An 18,632-nucleotide genomic window follows, 5' to 3' on the forward strand; every position below is an offset into this window, starting at 1 on the left:
AAATAGATCAACTGATCAAACAATCACTCTCTCTGTATGACTGTGTCTCTGTGTGTGTGTGTGTGTGTGTGTGTGTGTGTGTGTGTGTGTGTGTGTGTGTGTGTGTGTGTGTGTGTGTGTTTGGATCCAGAATCTAGGCTTATTTCTGCAAATCCAGGCAGAGTTGTGACAGGTGGGGGAAAGAAGGAGTGAAAGACTGACACATTTCCCTCATGAATGATAATCCAGTTATGTCCACAAGTATGTTATGTTAATTAAGTAATTTAACAATGTAGCTACACAAATCTAAATTAATCACAACGACTCAAGGAAAATATATAAGGAAAAGCTGAGGTATACAACAAGGCTTCCTCAGTAATATGAAGAAAATGCACTGTGGGTTGAACACATATACCATAAAATTATATTACTAAATAAGACATCACAGAAACATAAAAATACAGTAACTGAATAAGCATGAAATACTGATGTTATGATTCCAATTAGTCTGCTGATTCTATCAAGTAAGTAGTATAAACTCAATGCATATGATAGGAAATAAATCAAGTTGATACGTACTTGTAACAAAAAATTTTTTTGTGAAAGTACAGCTATCAAAGGCAGCAATTTTCTCCTGCAATACTACGACAAGGATCCTAAAATTAGAGGGAAAAAACCACAAAAGAAAATGTTAATGTGAAATTCTATAAACTGAACTATAAATAAGTTAAATCATCTAGATTTAAGTAAGTATATACCAAAGGAATTTTTAAAAATCAAACGCTTCTTAAAGCATATAGGCTAGAAACATCTGCTTATTAAATGTCAAAATACAGTCACAAAATCCTTAATATGATCAAGATAGACAAGATGAAAGGAAGAAAAGTCACAGGAGAACTACACCTCAAAATAAAATTTCATTTTCATTCATTATAAATCAAATGAACCTATCTTCATTAAGAATGTATGAGATCAATAAACTGCTGGCTATTTACTAAAAGTGTTTTTCCAGTGCTGGCTCAAAGTCATGGAATTAAACATAAAATGGATTTATACAACCTGGCACTTAAAATGATTGCTGAATTTCCCAACACAAGAGCCAAAATGAGAGCAGGAGGGAGGGAGAAAGGGAGGGAGGGAGGGAGGGAGGGAGAAAGGAAGCTCAGATAACTATTATTCAGTGTAAATGAGACATTTCTGATTATTGAAATATTAAAATTAATCAGAATCTGTATTTCTCCCAAAGTTCAAGATTTATAAATAATTAGGGAAAAGTTATAAATTTTCAGAATTAAAATGTATCTGAAATGAAGTTATTTTATAAACTGCATTTTAGAGTATTGCTCCTTACAACTGTTGTTAAATCTTTAACTACTAGATCCACCCATTTAAAAATGTTGATTTTTTAAATTTATTTTATTTATTTATTTATTTATTTTTGGCTACATTGGGTCTTCGTTGCTACACATGGCTTTCTCTAGTTGCGGCGAGCCGGGGCTACTCTTCATTGCGGTGCTCGGGCTTCTCACTGCGGTGGCTTCTATTCTTGCAGAGCAAGGGCTCTAGGCACACGGGCTTAAGTAGTTGTGGCTCGTGGGCTCTAGAGCACAGGCTCAGTAGTGGCACACGGGCTTAGTTGCTCCGCGGCATGTGGATCTTCCCGGACCAGGGCTCAAACCCATGTCTGCTGCACTGGCAGGCGGATTCTTAACCACTGTGCCACCAGGGAAGCCCCAAAATGTTAACTTTTAATAATTTAATATATCACTGAATAATTACATTATCCCAGAAATAACATGAGTATACCTCCTATGTCATATATAATTTTGTTTGATGTTATTTTAAGTTTAAATATACATAATAACTAGATCTTCATTATGAATTACACACTATCACTGAACTTTTCTTTGTCTTATTTCATATTTTTGTACTGAATTCAAATATTTTTATCATTAATATCAAAGTCTTGGTCTTTTAGTTTGTATTTGTCAGGTATGTGTTTACCCTTCCTTTTACATTCAAACTTTCTGAGTCACTTTTGAAATATCTCTTTAAAATCTAACCTGAGAGTCTTTTATTATAAAATTTATTTTTTGTTTTCCATGTTCCATGTGTTTGCTCTTTAATGAGATTCATAATTTGCAGCCATGACCTTGATAAGACATTTAGCATCATGGGGCTAGGAAAAATCTAGCTGGTCCCTCTTTTAGCTCCATTGTGAAGTGCAAAAAAATAAGAATATTTAAAAGCCTTTTTTACATTTCAGAAATAAGCTTTGTTTTGATGAATGCTAACAGGAAAATTACATTTCCCATCATAAACCAGTAAACATATAGAAGTACATATATTAAACAAAAAGTTATATATAAAATGTTATGTTATACATATAAAAAGGTTCCTCAAAGCAATATTTAACCTTCATATGTTTGCTCAGGCACTTTTATTCTTTTCCATTTCATTATTTCACTAATGGGTCAAGACAAAAAGTTTGAAAACATTAAGAAATCTTAAGAGCTACTTATATTTGGCAGAATTCCGAAGACATATTTGTGACTTTTTTATTATTATTATATCAAAGTCAATGATAATGGAAATGCACTACGTGCACAAGAGGTATGTTATCTTGCACAAGAAACACCTGAAAAATTGCTTACCTTTTGTTGCAATGGAGATCATAGATAGGTGTTTTAAACTGAATGGACTTGACCATCTCCCCAGTACGAAGTGAATATAAATCCACACAACAGTAAGGTGGACTTGTGCTAAAAAATAAATAAATAAATACATACATACATACATAAATAAACAAATAAATAAAGACAAAAGCCATTATGTTTTAACAGGTGGGAGGGGCAATAAATTTTCTTACTAACATAATACAAGCAATTGATTTGGACTTTAATCAACAAAATTAGCAATTGCATAATGATGAAATACTGAAAGCTTTCACCCTAAAATCAGGGATTAGAGAAGAACACTTGAAGAATATGGCCACTCTACTCAACACAGTATAGAAGGTATGTGCATAAGAAATTACTACAAGAAAGAAATAAAGCTGCAGTTATTTGTGAGAATTTGATTGTATAAGTATAAAACCTAGTAACACAAATTGCAATATATACACAAACCCATAATAAAAGACAAACCATTAATATAAGGGTTAATATGTAGATTGATACAGTTCAACCCTAATCAAGAATCTATCAGAAACGAGACCTCTTTCTAAAATGTACATAAATACGCATTCTAAATGATAAGATTTAAATTATAAAGACGTGTTCCTTCATACTAGAACAGATGAAGAGATCAATGTTTTCACCTTAAGAAAGTAGGAAAAGAGCAAGTTAAATCAAATGAAAGTGGAATGAGGGAATGAATAAAATACAACAAATCAATGAAACAAAACTTGAGTAAGCAAAGAAAAAAGTAAACTCAATTCTTTGAAATAGATAATTTGAATATTCCAGTATCTATAAAAGAAACCAAACTCATAATTTAAAACTTCTTACAAAGAAATCCTTAAAAATGGCTTCATTTGTAAATTCTACTAATCATTTAAACAAAAAAGTTTAGATATTCTACACAAACTCTTTTATAAGATAGGAGTCACCAACTTATTTTATGAGGCCAGTAACACATGATCCCAAAAATAAATACCTCACAAGAAACTACCGATATATTTATATGTCTCATGAATATACATAAAAAATCCTCAACAAAAACATTAACAAGTTGGGACTGCCCTGGTGGCGCAGTGGTTAAGAATCCACCTGCCGATGCAAGGGACACGGGTTTGAGCCCTGGACCAGGAAGATCCCACGTGCCACAGAGCAACTAAGCCCGTGCACCACAGCTACTGAGCCTGCGCTCTAGAGCCTGCAAGCCACAACTACTGAAGCCTGCGCACCTAGAGCCTGAGCTCCGCCACAAGAGAAGCCACCACAATGAGAAGCCCGTGCACCGCAAAGAAGAATATAGCCCTCGCTCGCCGCAACTAGAGAAGACAGCCCGCGCGCAGCAATGAAGACCCAACGCAGCCAAAAAAAATAAATAGGAAGCAGATCAGTGGTTGCCAGGGACCAGAAAAGGAGAGAAGCTACAGAGTACAAAGTGGCATGATGGGTGCCACTTTTAGGGCGACAGAAATGTTGCTGTGTCTTGATTGTGCTAGGGACTTACACAAGTGCATACAATTGGTGAAAGTGGAGATGGGAGAGAATCTAGTAAAACTTGAACTTCAACCTCTAAAATTGACACAAGGCAAAAATTCTTTTCTTAATGTTCCCAACTAATTAATCCAGTCCTCTGCTGAGAAGCAATGAGTTAATAATGAACGAAATCTAACATTTTGCCAGACCAACTGGGAAGGAAAAAACAGCTTGTCACCTTCAATTAGCAGCTCATTATAGCCACGGTACACTAGAAACTTGAATTCTGATCATTTCACTGGCATCCATACAATGTCACAACTGAGATTCTTCCTGCAGAGAGCCTTCAATAGAAGTAGACAAAACAAATGCTGTGAAGGCTCAGTTTAGAGTTGAATGAACAAGATTTGGTAGATCTAAAAATTCTATTTATATATGGAAAAAACCTCTTATTCAATGCCTAATAGAAAAAGATAATTCTTTTAAAATCAGAATTTTCAGAAAGTCACACATTCATAAAGGAGTCATGCTATCTGCCAATAACACAGTTGTGTACACGCCTGACATATCCTTTTGTTCTCTATTTTCTCTCTTTTTAAAAGCCTTGACTATTTCCCTGGGACACAGCAAGACAATCTTAATTTTCCTCATGGGTAGGCTGATGAGAAAGCTTTCTATAACATCAGCAGAATGCATGCCCCATAACAGAAAGGACGTGTGTTATTCTAAAATATAGAAACGAGCTTTTACTTTGTACTCTAGTATACACCAAGCAGTGTCAAAAGCTGTATACAGAAGTCTTCATTAGATTTCTAGAGCTCAAATGGGTTAACATTTTTACAGGTTTGCGCCTGACATTTAAACCTAAAATTGTGACTTCACTTTAAGATAAAACCTAATTAATACTTTAAGGAAAAAAAGTTCGCATAGAAATGCAGAGAATCTAATTTAGAATGTAACTGAATCTATTGCAAGCAAAACCAGAGTTGGAAAGAAAAGCAGAAATGACGTAATTTGTATTATTAAATCGTTGGTTAAAGGACTCTAAACTGTGCCCAGGCACCACTGCCTTTCCAACACATAAATATCAACAGGGGTAATATAAAGTTATTTAGTACTTTTAACGATAAATATATAATAGAAATGAATGCAAATTCTCCTTAACTGACCTTCCCTTTACCTATGTAACTTGTTTTATAGTGAGGAACCAGGACATATATTGAAAATTTTTGCATTGCAGCAATCTGTTACCTGCTGTATATATAACCTATACACATAAAGGAAGTTATAAAGCTTTTATTAGCAAAGGACTAGTCCTCCCAGAGCCAAAGGTATGGAATTTACAGTTCATTTCCGTGAAGAGTTGACTACAATTATTTAAAGAGTAAAATTTTTTAAAACTTCCATTACTGAAAGTGAAAAGGTTAAATTAAATATAAAACAAAATAGTTAAACTGGATTTCCTAAAAGCAAATCCTGAAACTATAGCATAGAAGATAAACCCAAGAAGAAAACACTAAATGTTTTCATCTAGGTACGTTGCCTATTTCATTATTTCTTACTTTCTCTGTAATCCTTCCCATCACATTTTTTTAAAAGTTTTAATATGCTTTATTTTTTAGAGCAGTTTTTGGTTCACAACAAAATTGAGAGGAAGGTACAAAGATTTTCCATATAGCCTCTGCCCCCATTCATGCATAGTCTACCCCATTATCAACGTCCCCTACCAAAGTGGAACATTTGCTACAACCTATAATGACACAATATAATCACCCAAACTCCATAGTTTTCATTATGGTTCACTCTTGGTGTTGTACATCGTATGGGTTTTGGACAAATTTATAACGACATATATCCAACATTACAGTAGCATACAGAATAGTCTCACTGCCCTAAAAATCCTTTGTTCTCTGCCTGTGCATCCCTCCTGGCGAACTCTGATCTTCTTACTGTCTTACTGTATTGCCTTTTCCAGAATGTTGTTTGGTTGGAATCATACAGTATGTATACTTTTCAGATTGGCTTCTTTCACTTAGTCATACACGGTTTTTTGGGGGGTTTTTGTGGGGTTTTTTTGCGGTACGCGGGCCTCTCACTGTTGTGGCCTCTCCCGTTGCGGAGCACAGGCTCCGGACGCGCAGGCTCAGCGGCCACGGCTCACGGGCCCAGCCGCTCCGCGGCATGTGGGATCCTCCCAGACCGGGGCACGAACCCGCGTCCCCTCCACCAGCGGGTGGACTCCCAACCACTGCGCCACCAGGGAAGCCCAGTAATACACTTTTAAAGTTTCCCCCCTTTCTTTTCATGGCTTGATAGCTTTTAGTCCAGAATAGCATTCCATTATCTGGATGTACCACATTTTATTTATCCATTCACCTACTGAAGGACATCTTGGTTACTTCCAAATTCTGGCAATTATGGATAAAGCTGATATAAACACCTGTGTGCAGTTTTTTGGGCAGACGTAACTCCTTCGGGTAAATACTATGCAGGACAATTGTTTGACTATGGTAAAAGTATGTTTAGTTTTGAACAAAACTGCCAAACTGTCTTCCAAAGTGGTTTTACCATTTTGCATTCCTACCAGAAATTAATGAGAGCTCCTGTTGCTCCACTTTACCAGCATTTGATATATTCAGTGAACTGAATTTTGGCCAGGTGTGTAGTAGTATGTCCTTGTTTCCCTGATGACATATGATATGGAGCACCTTTTCATATGTTTACTTGACATCTGTATATTGTCTTTGAGGTGAGGTCTTTTGCCCAATTTTTAATCAGGTTGTTCATTTTCTTATTTTTGATTTTTAAGAGCTTTGTGTATTTTGGATAACAGTCCTTTATCAGATATGTGTTTTGCAAGTGTTTTCTCCCATCCCAGTCTGTGTTTTTGAAGAGTGGGAGTATGTAATTTTAATGAAGTCCAAGTTTTATTCAGAAAATTGAAACTGTATAGGACAAACCTCGAAAAATTTCCAGAATGAAGAAGAAATAAGAGATGAAATGAAAGATAGCAGATTATAAAACTGAATATAGAGATTCAATTTATAAAAATTCATAATCCTGAAGAAATTCTACGTCAAGACTGCAGTATCAGTCTCTACCTGACAGTTTCCAGCCTGCTAGCCTACTCTACTTCTTACCTGCCAGCCCAGTCACATAAGCCAATTCCTTGAAATGAAAATCACATGTGTGTTTCTGTATATGCGTGTGTGTACACTGAATGATATACCAGGGAATCTAGAATACAGCACACATGCCCAGAGCCAATGCCGGCTCAACAAAGAACTGTGAAGACATTAGTCTTGCATCTCTGGCTGAGCTTTTGACTGCACAAGCCAGAGGTAAAGGCTACAACAGAGCTGTAGATGGTATCACTACACACTCAAAGGAGTGTCCCAAACACAGTCTTTACAAAAAGAGTTTGAAAAAGTCAATAAACAGTGTGTGGCTGCAGACCTCAACAAGCAAAACAGCAAACCCTGGGGAGGGGAGGACAATATGACGTTCAGAGTTGCCACATTATGATATTCAAAATGTCCACCAGGGCTTCCCTGGTGGCGCAGTGGTTGGGGGTCCGCCTACCGATGTAGGGGACACGGGTTCGTGCCCCGGTCTGGGAAGATCCCATATGCCGTGGAGCGGCTGGGCCCGTGAGCCATGTCCGCTGAGCCTGCTCGTCCAGAGCCTGTGCTCCGCAACAGGAGAGGCCACAACAGTGAGAGGCCCGCGTACCGCAAAAAAAAAAAAAAAAAAAAGTCCACCATTCAACAAAAAATCGCAAGGCACACAAAGAAACAGGAAGGTATAGCCCATACAAAGAACAAAAATAAACTGAGAGAAACTGACACTGAAGAACCTATATAAAGAATTTAAATCAACTTGTCTTATATATGCTCAAAAAGCTAAAAGAAATTATAGACAAAGAAATAAGGGAGAAAGATGAATTCACAAATTGAAAATATCAATAAAGATACTGGTTCGTTATGAAAAAGGAACCACATAGAATTAATAAAACAGAACAGTACAATAACTAAAATAAAAAAGGCACTAAAGGTTTCAAAAGCCTATCTGAATGTCAGAATAGACCAAAGAAAGAATTCACAAACTTGAAAATAAGATGAGTGAAATTACACATCAAAGTAGCAGAATGAAAAAAATGAAAGAAAAAAAAATGAACACAGCTTAAGATTAACAATATAAATCAACTAAACTCAACAAACCTATAGAAGACTCTACCCAATAATGGCAGAATACACATTCTTCTTCTACGTTAGCCACAAAACAAGTCTCACTAAATTTAAAAACAATGAAGACAATCTCTCTAACCAAGCTGGAATGACATTACAAATCAAAAGCAGGAGGAAAACTGTAAATTCATGAATATGTGATATTAAACATAGCATATCAAATAATCACCATGTCACAAATATGTGGAATTAAATAATAAACCCTTAACAGTCAACATCACATTAACAGAATGAAAGGGGGAAAAAACAACATGATCATCTCAACCAATACAGAAAAAGCATCTGCCAAAATTCAACACCCTTTCATAATTAAAAAAAAAAAAAACCACAGCAACAACAAAAAAAAATACAGGAAACTAGGAACAGAAGGGAACTTCCAAATATGATAAAGGGCATTTGCAAAACACTATACTAAGTGACAAAAGACTGAATGTTTTTCCGCTAATATCTGAAACAAGACAAGGATGCCTACAGTCAACACTGTGTTGAAAGATCTAACCAAAGCAATTAGGCAAGAAACTGAAAACTTCTAAATTGGAAAAGAAATAAAACTATCTCTATTCACAGACAACATGATGCTATATATAGAAAATTCCAAAGAATTCATAAAATAGTACTAGAACTGATAAATTCAGGAAAATTTCAGGGTACAAGATCAACATACATAAAACAGCAATTATCAATCCAAAATAAAAAGTTAAGAAAGCAGTTCTAGTTACAATAGCAATGCAATCTCTATCAACATTCCAATGGCTTTTGCAGAAGTGAAAAGCCAACCTAAAAACAAATGAAGTTGTAAGAGGTCCCAAATAAAAAAGAATTGGAGGACTCACGTTACCTGATTTCAAAAATTACAACAAAGCTACATTAATCAAAATACTGTGTTACTGACATCAGACATATAAACCAATGGAATAAAATTCAGAGTCCAGAAATAAACCCATACATCTATGATCAATTAATTTTTGAAAAAGGTACCAAATATCTTCAACAAATGGTACTGGGAAAACTGAAGTCCACATGCAAAAAAGTTGGACTACTATCTTAAATCATATATAAAAATTAACTCAAAATGTATTAAAGACCTAAATATAAGAGCTAAAACTATACAAGACGAACATATAGGGGTAAATCTTCATGATCTTGGATTTGACAATATTTTCAGATGTGACACCAAAAGCACAAGCAACAGAAGAAAAAAAATTATATTACATCAATATTTAAAACTGCTGTGTATCAAAGGGCATTATTTTAAAAAGTTAAAAGACAATAGAAAATATTTGTAAATCATATATCAGATAAGGGTCTAGTATCCAAAGTATATTGAGAACTCTTACTATTCAACATCTAGAAGATAAACAACCCAATTACAAAATGAGCACAGGATGTGAATAGACATTTCTCCAAAGAAGATATACAGATGGCCAACAAGTATATGAAAAGATTATCAAAATCATTGATCAGTGGTGAAATGCAAATCAAAACCACAGTGAGATACTACTTCACACCCACTAGGTTTGTTATAACAAAACAATTGAAAAGGAGCATGTATTTGCAAGGATACAGAAAAAGTAAAACCCTGATCCATTACTGGTGGGAATGTAAAATGGTGCAGTTACTGTGAAAAACAGTCTGGCAGTTCCTCAAAAAGCTAAAGATAGAATTACCATATGATCCAGCAAATCCACTCCTAGATGTATACCAAGAAATGAAAGCATGGGGCTTCCCTGGTGGCACAGTGGTTGAGAGTCCGTCTGCCGATGCAGGGGACACGGGTTCGTGCCCCGGTCGGGAAGATCCCACATGCCGCCGAGCGGTTAGGCCCGTGAGCCGTGGCCGCTGAGCCTGTGCTCCGCAACGGGAGAGGCTACAACGGTGAGAGGCCCATGTACCGCCAAAAAAAAAAAGAAATGAAAGCATATGTCGACAGAAAAACATGTACATGAATATTCATATCAGCATTATTCATAATAACCACAAAGTGGAAACAACCCTATGTCCTTTTTTTTTTTTTGCGGCACGCGGGACCCTCACCACTGCGGCCCCTCCCGCCGCGGAGCACAGGCTCCGGACACACAGGCCCAGCAGCCATGGCCCACGGGCCCAGCCGCTCCGCGGCACGCGGGACCCTCCTGGACCAGGGTACGAACCCGCGTCCCCCGCATCGGCAGGCGGACCCCCAACCACTGCGCCACCAGGGAAGCCCCATATGTCCTTTTAAATGATGAATGCATAAACAAACTGTCGTATACACATACAATGTAATATTATTTTGCCTTAAAAAGAAGTAAGTTCCAACGATATGACGTTCTGGAAAAGCAAATCTACAGAGACAGTAAAAAGACCTACTACTACCTTCAATAACATTCAGTTGCCTTTTCACTTACTTATTTGAATATTAAATTTCAGCAGTGTATGCTAGAGTCATGATTTACTGTTTACTCTTTCAATCTATCAAATTAATATCTTTCCTTTAAGTACTATATAGACAATTATGTTAAACTAATACACTTTTAAATAAATTTTTACTATTATAAACTATTCTGAAACAAATCTGAGTGGGCTTCCATTTCTCAGGTTTTTCTGTAACACACTAAAATTGTTGATAACCTTTTATTAAGCCAACATACTTTTATTAGGACAACAGAGAGTCTCCAAATAATAAAACTTTTAAAATGCTAAGCATTAAGTACTTTTAATCAAAAAGTTATTTTAATTTTCATTAGTTATACCAGTAATTTTTTCTTAATCGGGGTTACACAGTGAAAAGATTTGACCAACAATACATAACCACATAATTTGGTTGAGTGACTGTCAGAACTCTCAGTCCATGACTTCAGTTAGTTTTATATACAGATAATACTATACATGTTGTAAACATTGGGAAATATTCTGACAGTGTGTTTCAGATCCAACAATTACTATTTAAGGGAAAAGTCAGCAATACAGTGAGACCTAATCAAATGAACCACTAAATGGAGCAAGGAGCATGAAATGGTCAAAGAATAGAAATTAAATAAGATCTTTAGGTATGTGCAGTTAAGTATTCCTATTGAAGTACATATTTCCATAGAACATTCAATAATCCCTTTTCTAATGTCAAATGCTAGGTTATTAGCATGTAGAAAATGAGGAATGACCTAGGTATCTTGGGCTTTTTGTGAAGACTTAGAGTAATGGAAGAATGATAATGGTGACCTTACACTTTATCTTTGAAATTTAAACACTGATTGAAAATGTTGTATTAGATAGATGCAAACTATCTTTTATGCCTGATAGAAAACAAGAATCACAAATAATATATATTAATCCCCTAAACTTATAACTTTCTATCACAGAGTCACAGAGTCTACTTTTAATTTTTATACTAATTTTTTTCTTAATAGTCATATATTTTTTTAGAATCATAGCCATTTCTTACCCTGGACAATGTTTTCAAAATAGTTTTGGGGGGGACTTTCCTGGTGGCACAGTGGTTAAGAATCCACCTGCCAATGCAGGGGACACAGGTTTGATCCCTGGTCCGGAAGATCCCATATGCCATGGAGCAACTAAGCCCGTGCACCACAACTACTGAGCCTGTGCACCACAACTACTGAAGCCCACAAGCCTAGAGTCCGTGCTCTGCAACATGAGAAGCCACCACAGTGAGAAGCCCGTGCACCACAGCAAAGAGTAGCCCCCGATCACCACAACTAGAAAGACTGCACGCAGCAACGAAGACCCAACACAGTCATAAATAAATAAATAAATTGAAAAAAAAAGTTTTTTTGTAATGCAATACAATAAGCATCACGTTAAAGCAATGTGAGATATGGCTTTTATGACTTGAAAATTCTGAACATTAAAAACATTTTCCTTTACAAAGACTTTTATTATTTTTATTCATGATATTTAACAGATTGAACCAAAATTAGGAAAAGCGGAACAAAGTATTTGAGAAAGTGACATTTTCCAAGAATATGCATGTATAAGTGAAACACAAAATAGCAAAGACATCTTAAATCTACCACAAATTGCAAGAAGCATGGAAACACTTATTTTTAAATGGGAAAAAGCTGCACAACCTTCAACATGTGTTACTGAAGCTAATCCTTTAAATATAAGAGGAAACTTTTTGATAGTATTACATTATTTGTATTCTTATCCAGCTGCTAAAGAACAAAAGCCAGTTGGTGGCGTTTTTTTATTAAGTAATTAAAAAGAAAAAGCCAAGAAAATGGAAACTTAACCATATTAAAGACTAAATTTGTGATTAGCCTAGTTAATAATAACATTTTTCTTTTGCAAAGTTCAGAATAAACACTGGGTATTTAAACCCTCCAACACCACTACAAGTTGAGAGAGTGGTACTAACAATGCTTTTACATGGGGAGGTAACCAGGCAAGAAGAAGTAAAGTCTCCACATGAAAACAGGAGGTAATGTAAAATTGAGGTTGGAATCAGGTGTTCTTCAATAGGGTCATATACTACATAAGAAGCAAAGAGGTAATACACTGTATTTTTTTAATGTAAGAGTCTATTATTTGCAATTAAATATGAAGATGACTTAGAAATAGTCTACCTTCATGGAGATATCAAAAAATATTAGTTTTTTTTTTTTAAGGATAGAGAATAAATTTATAATACAAGTATGTTTAATATACCACAGTGAAGGGCTTCCCTAGTGGCGCAGTGGTTCAGAGTCTGCCTGCCGATGCAGGGCACACGGGTTCGTGCCCCGGTCCGGGAAGATCCCACATGCCGCGGAGCGGCTAGACCCCGTAAGCCATGGCCGCTGAGCCTGCGCGTCCAGAGCCTGTGCTCCGCAACGGGAGAGGCCACAACAGTGAGAGGCCCGTGTACAGCAAAAAAAAAAAAAAAAAAAACACCACAGCGAAAAACAAATGCAATGGAAATTCAAATTATGGAAGAGATGTTACAGGGAACAAAAAAAGTCTGCAGGTTAGTTCATATATCCATATATAAACAATATAAACATTACACAGTTTATACATTTATGATACTGTTTTTCATTTATGCCTAAATAATCTTTGTCCACTAAAAACTATTCCTAAATACAATACTTAAAATTTTAAGGGACTTCCCTGGTGGGGCAGTGGTTAAGAATCCGCCTGTCAATGCAGGGGACACGGGTTTGAGCCCTGATCCGGGAAGATCCCACATGCCACGGAGCAACTAAGCCCGTGCACCACAACTACTGAGCCTGCACTCTAGAGCCTGCCAGCCACAACTACTGAAGCCCGCACACCTAGAGCCTATGCTCCCAACAAGAGAAGCCACCACAATGAGAAGCCTGCCCACCACTACAAAGAGTAGCCCCCACTCACCGCAACCAGAGAAAAGCCCACGGTGCAGCAACGAAGACCCAACGCAGCCAAAAATAAAATAAATAAACTTATTAAAAAAAAATTTTCAAAAACTTTAGGGTATGGTAGAGATCAGCAAACTATGTCCCAAATCCAACACCAACTGCCAGTTTCACTGGAATATAGCCACACCCACTTATTTATTTTCTATGGTTGAGTTGAGTAGTTGCCAACTCAACCACAGAGACCACATAGTCCGCTGAGCACTTCATACATGGCAAAAACAAAACAAAACAAAACACCTTTGGGGCTTCCCTGGCGGCGCAGTGGTTGAGAGTCCGCCTGCCGATGCAGGGGACACGGGTTCATGCCCCGGTCCAGGAAGATCCCACATGCCGCAAAGCGGCTGGGCCCGTGAGCCATAGCCGCTGAGCCTGCGCGTCCGGAGCCTGTGCTCCGCAACGGGAGAGGCCACAACAGTGAGAGGCCCGCGTACCGGAAAAAAAAAAAACACCTTTACATGTTGAGGAAAGTACAAAAGTAATTCAACGGATTAAGGCTAATATCTTGAAAAAATGATGAAGTAGCAAAGAACAGGGAAAAACCATGACCTAAACCTGATACATTATACAAAAAATAACACAAAGGGGATCATAAATTTAAATATAAATGTAGGGACGTCCCTGCTGGTTCAGTGGTTAAGAATCCGCCTTCCAACGCAGGGGACATGGGTACGATCCCTGGTCGGGGAACTAAGATCCCACATGCCGTGAGGCAACTAAGCCCACGCGTCACAACTAGAGAGCCCACATGCCGCAACTACGGAGTCGACGTGCCACAACTAGAGAGAAGCCTGCATGCTGCAACGAAGAGTCCACGTGCCACAACTAAGACCCGACACAGCCAAATTAATCAATTTAAAATGGGGCGGGGGGAGACACCTTTACTGACCCCTGAAATATAGTTCTCCATTTCTAGTGTAACTGGGTTGCTTTACACTTTCTCAGGGGTCTTTTAGGTATGTGCTTCAGTTGAGGGGGATATGAAGTGAGCCTGAGTTCCTGAAATATAGGAACTCTACAATAATATATCTTGGGATTAAACATTCTGATGTTTGGCATTTCCTCCATTGCATTACTTTGCTTCTCTTATTTGGGAAATATGCAAATGTTCTAATTTTCTTCCCATTTTGCTCAAGCTCTCATTTTATTCAGTTTTCTGTCTAGTCTTCCTTCTCCACCTTCTAATTTCTTTGTCAGTTCTACGATGAATTTGTGGAGCTATGTCCTTCTGGTTCTTCCCATAGGTCATGTCTCTCATATTATCTCACCCTGTCTTCCCTAAGTTCTTGTATGTCTGTTTTGTACTCTTTCTTTATAGAAATAATTGTGAAATATCTATTTACAATTATGAACTACTCCATGGCAATATTATTCTACTGACTGGTCTTTACTTACCAATAACTTTTCACTAAGTTATTTTCCATTTGTCCATTTCATGTAAGCTTTCAAAGATAAAGGTGATCCTGATATTGCTTACTATCTTTAATGACCATAAGATCTGTAGTAATGCCCACTCTTAATATTGGTGATTTGTGTGGTTTTCAATCAGTCCTACTAATGATGTTTTCAAAGAACTAGTTTTTGACGTAACTGATTTTCTCTGTTGTTTGTCCATTTCCTTTCATTAATTTCCATTTATTATTTTCTTCCTTTTACTTATTTTAGGTAAACTTGCTCCTCTTTTTTAGATGCTTAAGGTGAAAGGTTTTAGACCTTCCTTCTTCCAAACATGAGCATTTAGCACTATAAACATCCCCTGTCTCTGCTTTAGTTACATTCCATTTTTCATATGCTGTGTTTTTTCAGTCTTTCAATTCAAAATCTGCTCTATTTTCTCTTGATCTCTGCTTTACCCATTGTTTAATTTCCAAACACTGTACAGGTTTTACAGAGAGATGTTTATTACTGAATTCTAACTTAACTGCACTGTGGTTATAAAACATACTCTGTTTTTGAGACTTGCTTTATCACCCAGCATATGGTCAGTCTTGGTCAATGCTGTATGTACAGTATGTGGATACAGTATTCTATAAATATCAGGTGAGTCAAAATGATGTTGTAGTTGATATCTTCTATATCCTGACTGATTTCCTATCTCCTAGTTGCATCATTTACTAAAAGAGGATTCCTCATCTCTAACTTTAATTGTTGATTTCTCTATTTTCCTTTCAGCTGTAATAGTGCTTCATGTATTTTTAAAATTCGTATTTTTTCAACATATTTGAATAGTCATTTTTTAAAAGATTGAACATATTCAAGGAAGAACAAATGTCTGTCAGTCATCTCCCCTAAAGAAATAAATATTAAATAATAAAATACTCATTACACATGAGTAGGTATTTTTATAATATATAAGTATGGTTATCTAAGGCAATTCCAAATAAATTGGATTAAAGTTCCAGTGAAGTAGGAGGTATGGTGCTCTGCTGGAAATAAAAGAGCTTTAAACAAAGTTATGAATGTTTGGAACAGCTAATCTGTCATCTTCTACTCCATCTGTTTATTAAATATATACGCCTTCTAATACGAGTTTACCATCCAAATCTAAATAGTTCAACTATTCTGACTTCTGCTAAGAAAAGTAAAATTTTCAGTAGATAAAAGGTCAAAGTGCAATCGTTCAAGAATAGAGCAAAATCCTCTGAATCTCCAAGAGATGAGATGATCAAGCCTCATTTCCCAATAACACAAAGGACAAGTTTGCCAACCTGTCAAATATCTCTTCAAAATGCAAAATCTAAGGATCTACCTCCTCCAAAAATAAATATCAATAAGAATTAGAACATTTTAAAACCTCTCAACTGGTTTTAACTAGACTAATGAGGTACAAGTGAAATATATTCTAACAAATAAATCTGCCTCTGCTATTCACAAAGTAAATATTATAATTAGCCATAACTGCAGTACAACTATTATACTGTATTCTTTGAAATTAATACTTCAGGATACTAAAATGTTACTTTGGGATTGGAGGAGGGAAAGATTGGGAGTTTGGGATTAGCAGATACAAACTGTTATATTTGGATGGATAAACAAGGTCCTGCTATACAGCACAGGGAACTAGATTCAATATCCTGTGATAAATCATGATGAAAAAGAAATATGTATAACTGAATAACTTTGCTGTACAGCAGAAATTAACACAACATTGTAAATCACTACACTTCAATAAAATTTTTAAAAAATAAATAAAATCTTACTTTGTAATTCCCAATGTAAAAGAAGATCAGTTTTTCTTAATAGAAGAAAATTAATAAATTGTTCATTATTTTATAATTTTTGAAGATATATGAATTTAGGGAGTCTAAATTCTACTACAACCTGTTGTTTCCTTTTCGGGGACAACATACTCCTCCATAAGGGAAACCACTGGCAGAGGGATACCGAAAAACAGAGGCAAAAAAGTTAAGTTAAAAATTAAAATTTTACTTAATGGTTAAGAAATGGATCACAAATACAGTTCCCTAAAACAAAAAGTTAATTTTGAGTCATGATATTGTAAAGAAACTTTGAAAACTAAAATAATATACTAAGAAAAATTTGTATATTCTTTAAGGCAGAAGCAATAACACTCCAAACAAAAACAAAGCAAAATCTTGCTTGAATTTATTTCCCTAGAAAGCAAGGTAATTTGTGAAATGCTCATCTGTCATGATAAACAAAGTATATACAGAATCATTTGCATATTAACAGATAAATATAACCATAGTTTAACTGAAAAATACGGGATACTGGAAATGAGAGCACTAAGTCTGGTTCAATTCACAAAAAAGATGTTAATTATACCAACTTCTGCCAAGCAAGCACAGACATCAAATATGCTCTACTGCATAAAAGCGTACCTGGTTTTATTATTCCAGTGTTACCCTAAAACTTCACCAATGTGCATGAAGTTTGCATATGAAATCAATACAAACCAACATAATAAACACGTCAAAGAAGCCAACAGATCATTACAGCATTTGAGACACACTGAGAAATTTAAACAAGCTAAAGCTAATAGATTATATGCAATCTATTTCTCAAAATCAAGGAATACCAAAACTTACCAAAAGATATTTTAGAAAAGGATATGTGTAAAAACTTATTACTTCTGATATTTCCCTTCTTCATACTTAAAATGACAACAGAAAATCTGAGCCCTTGCATTTATATATATTTTTAGAAGGTGCCTATATTGTTCTAAATCAATTCTTCTAATTTGACTTACTAAAGCACAAGAAAATCATTATTTGTACACTGTAGAGTATGTCTGTTTGAAACTTGTGAGGAATATTTACATTCCATAATACCTGATAAAGCCACATGATTGTCCTTTCTTTTTCCTGTGGTATCAGGTTTAGAAAAAAACAGCAGATGACCCTTTAAATATTTATAATAATATGCAAGGTTATTTTACAGTGAAGTATAAACTGAACTGCAACAACTCCAAATGCCATATAGATATGGTTAAAACTTAAAAGTCATTTTCCAGTTTGAACAGTATCATTACTATGAAAGATTACTTTTCTTAGTAGTTAAAACAAAAACGTTTTTCTAATTTGACTGCTCTTATAAAGGTAGGTGGAATGGGGCAGGGGGTGGGGGGATGAGAGGAATCAAACAACAAACAAAAGTTGTGAAATACACATATTACATCCAAAGTGGCTAATTATAATTTTGAAACAATATGTTAGAAGTGAAATGTATAACTGCCTTCCACTAATTAAAAAGTTTTTATAAAAATATATAGGGGAAGAAAGTGAAAATAAATTATTTGTAACATAATTTTGAAACGTTGGTAATTCAAAGAAATAATCCTCATTCACAATTTACAAATAAAACTACTATATGAATGGTCACAGAGGCAGATATACAAAATGCAAAATGCTAAGGTTATACTGGAG

At 35.8% G+C, this 18,632-nt stretch overlaps 1 protein-coding gene across 11 annotated transcripts in view; it reads right to left on the bottom strand.

Moving 5' to 3' along the window:
• The window catches only part of BCAS3 (BCAS3 microtubule associated cell migration factor), a 572,946-nt gene that overhangs the window by 443,368 nt on the left and 110,946 nt on the right, over positions 1-18,632 (bottom strand). For all 11 annotated transcript variants that reach the window (XM_067716301.1, XM_067716302.1, XM_067716299.1 and 8 more), the window contains exons 8-9: positions 2,634-2,741; positions 559-635 (exon numbers count right to left, since the gene is read on the bottom strand). In XM_067716301.1, coding sequence (XP_067572402.1) covers positions 559-635; positions 2,634-2,741 — 185 coding nt within the window. The remainder of the gene's footprint in view (positions 1-558; positions 636-2,633; positions 2,742-18,632) is intronic.

Source organism: Pseudorca crassidens, chromosome 19, assembly GCF_039906515.1.
Source record: "Pseudorca crassidens isolate mPseCra1 chromosome 19, mPseCra1.hap1, whole genome shotgun sequence".
NCBI classification, from domain to species: domain Eukaryota; kingdom Metazoa; phylum Chordata; class Mammalia; order Artiodactyla; family Delphinidae; genus Pseudorca; species Pseudorca crassidens.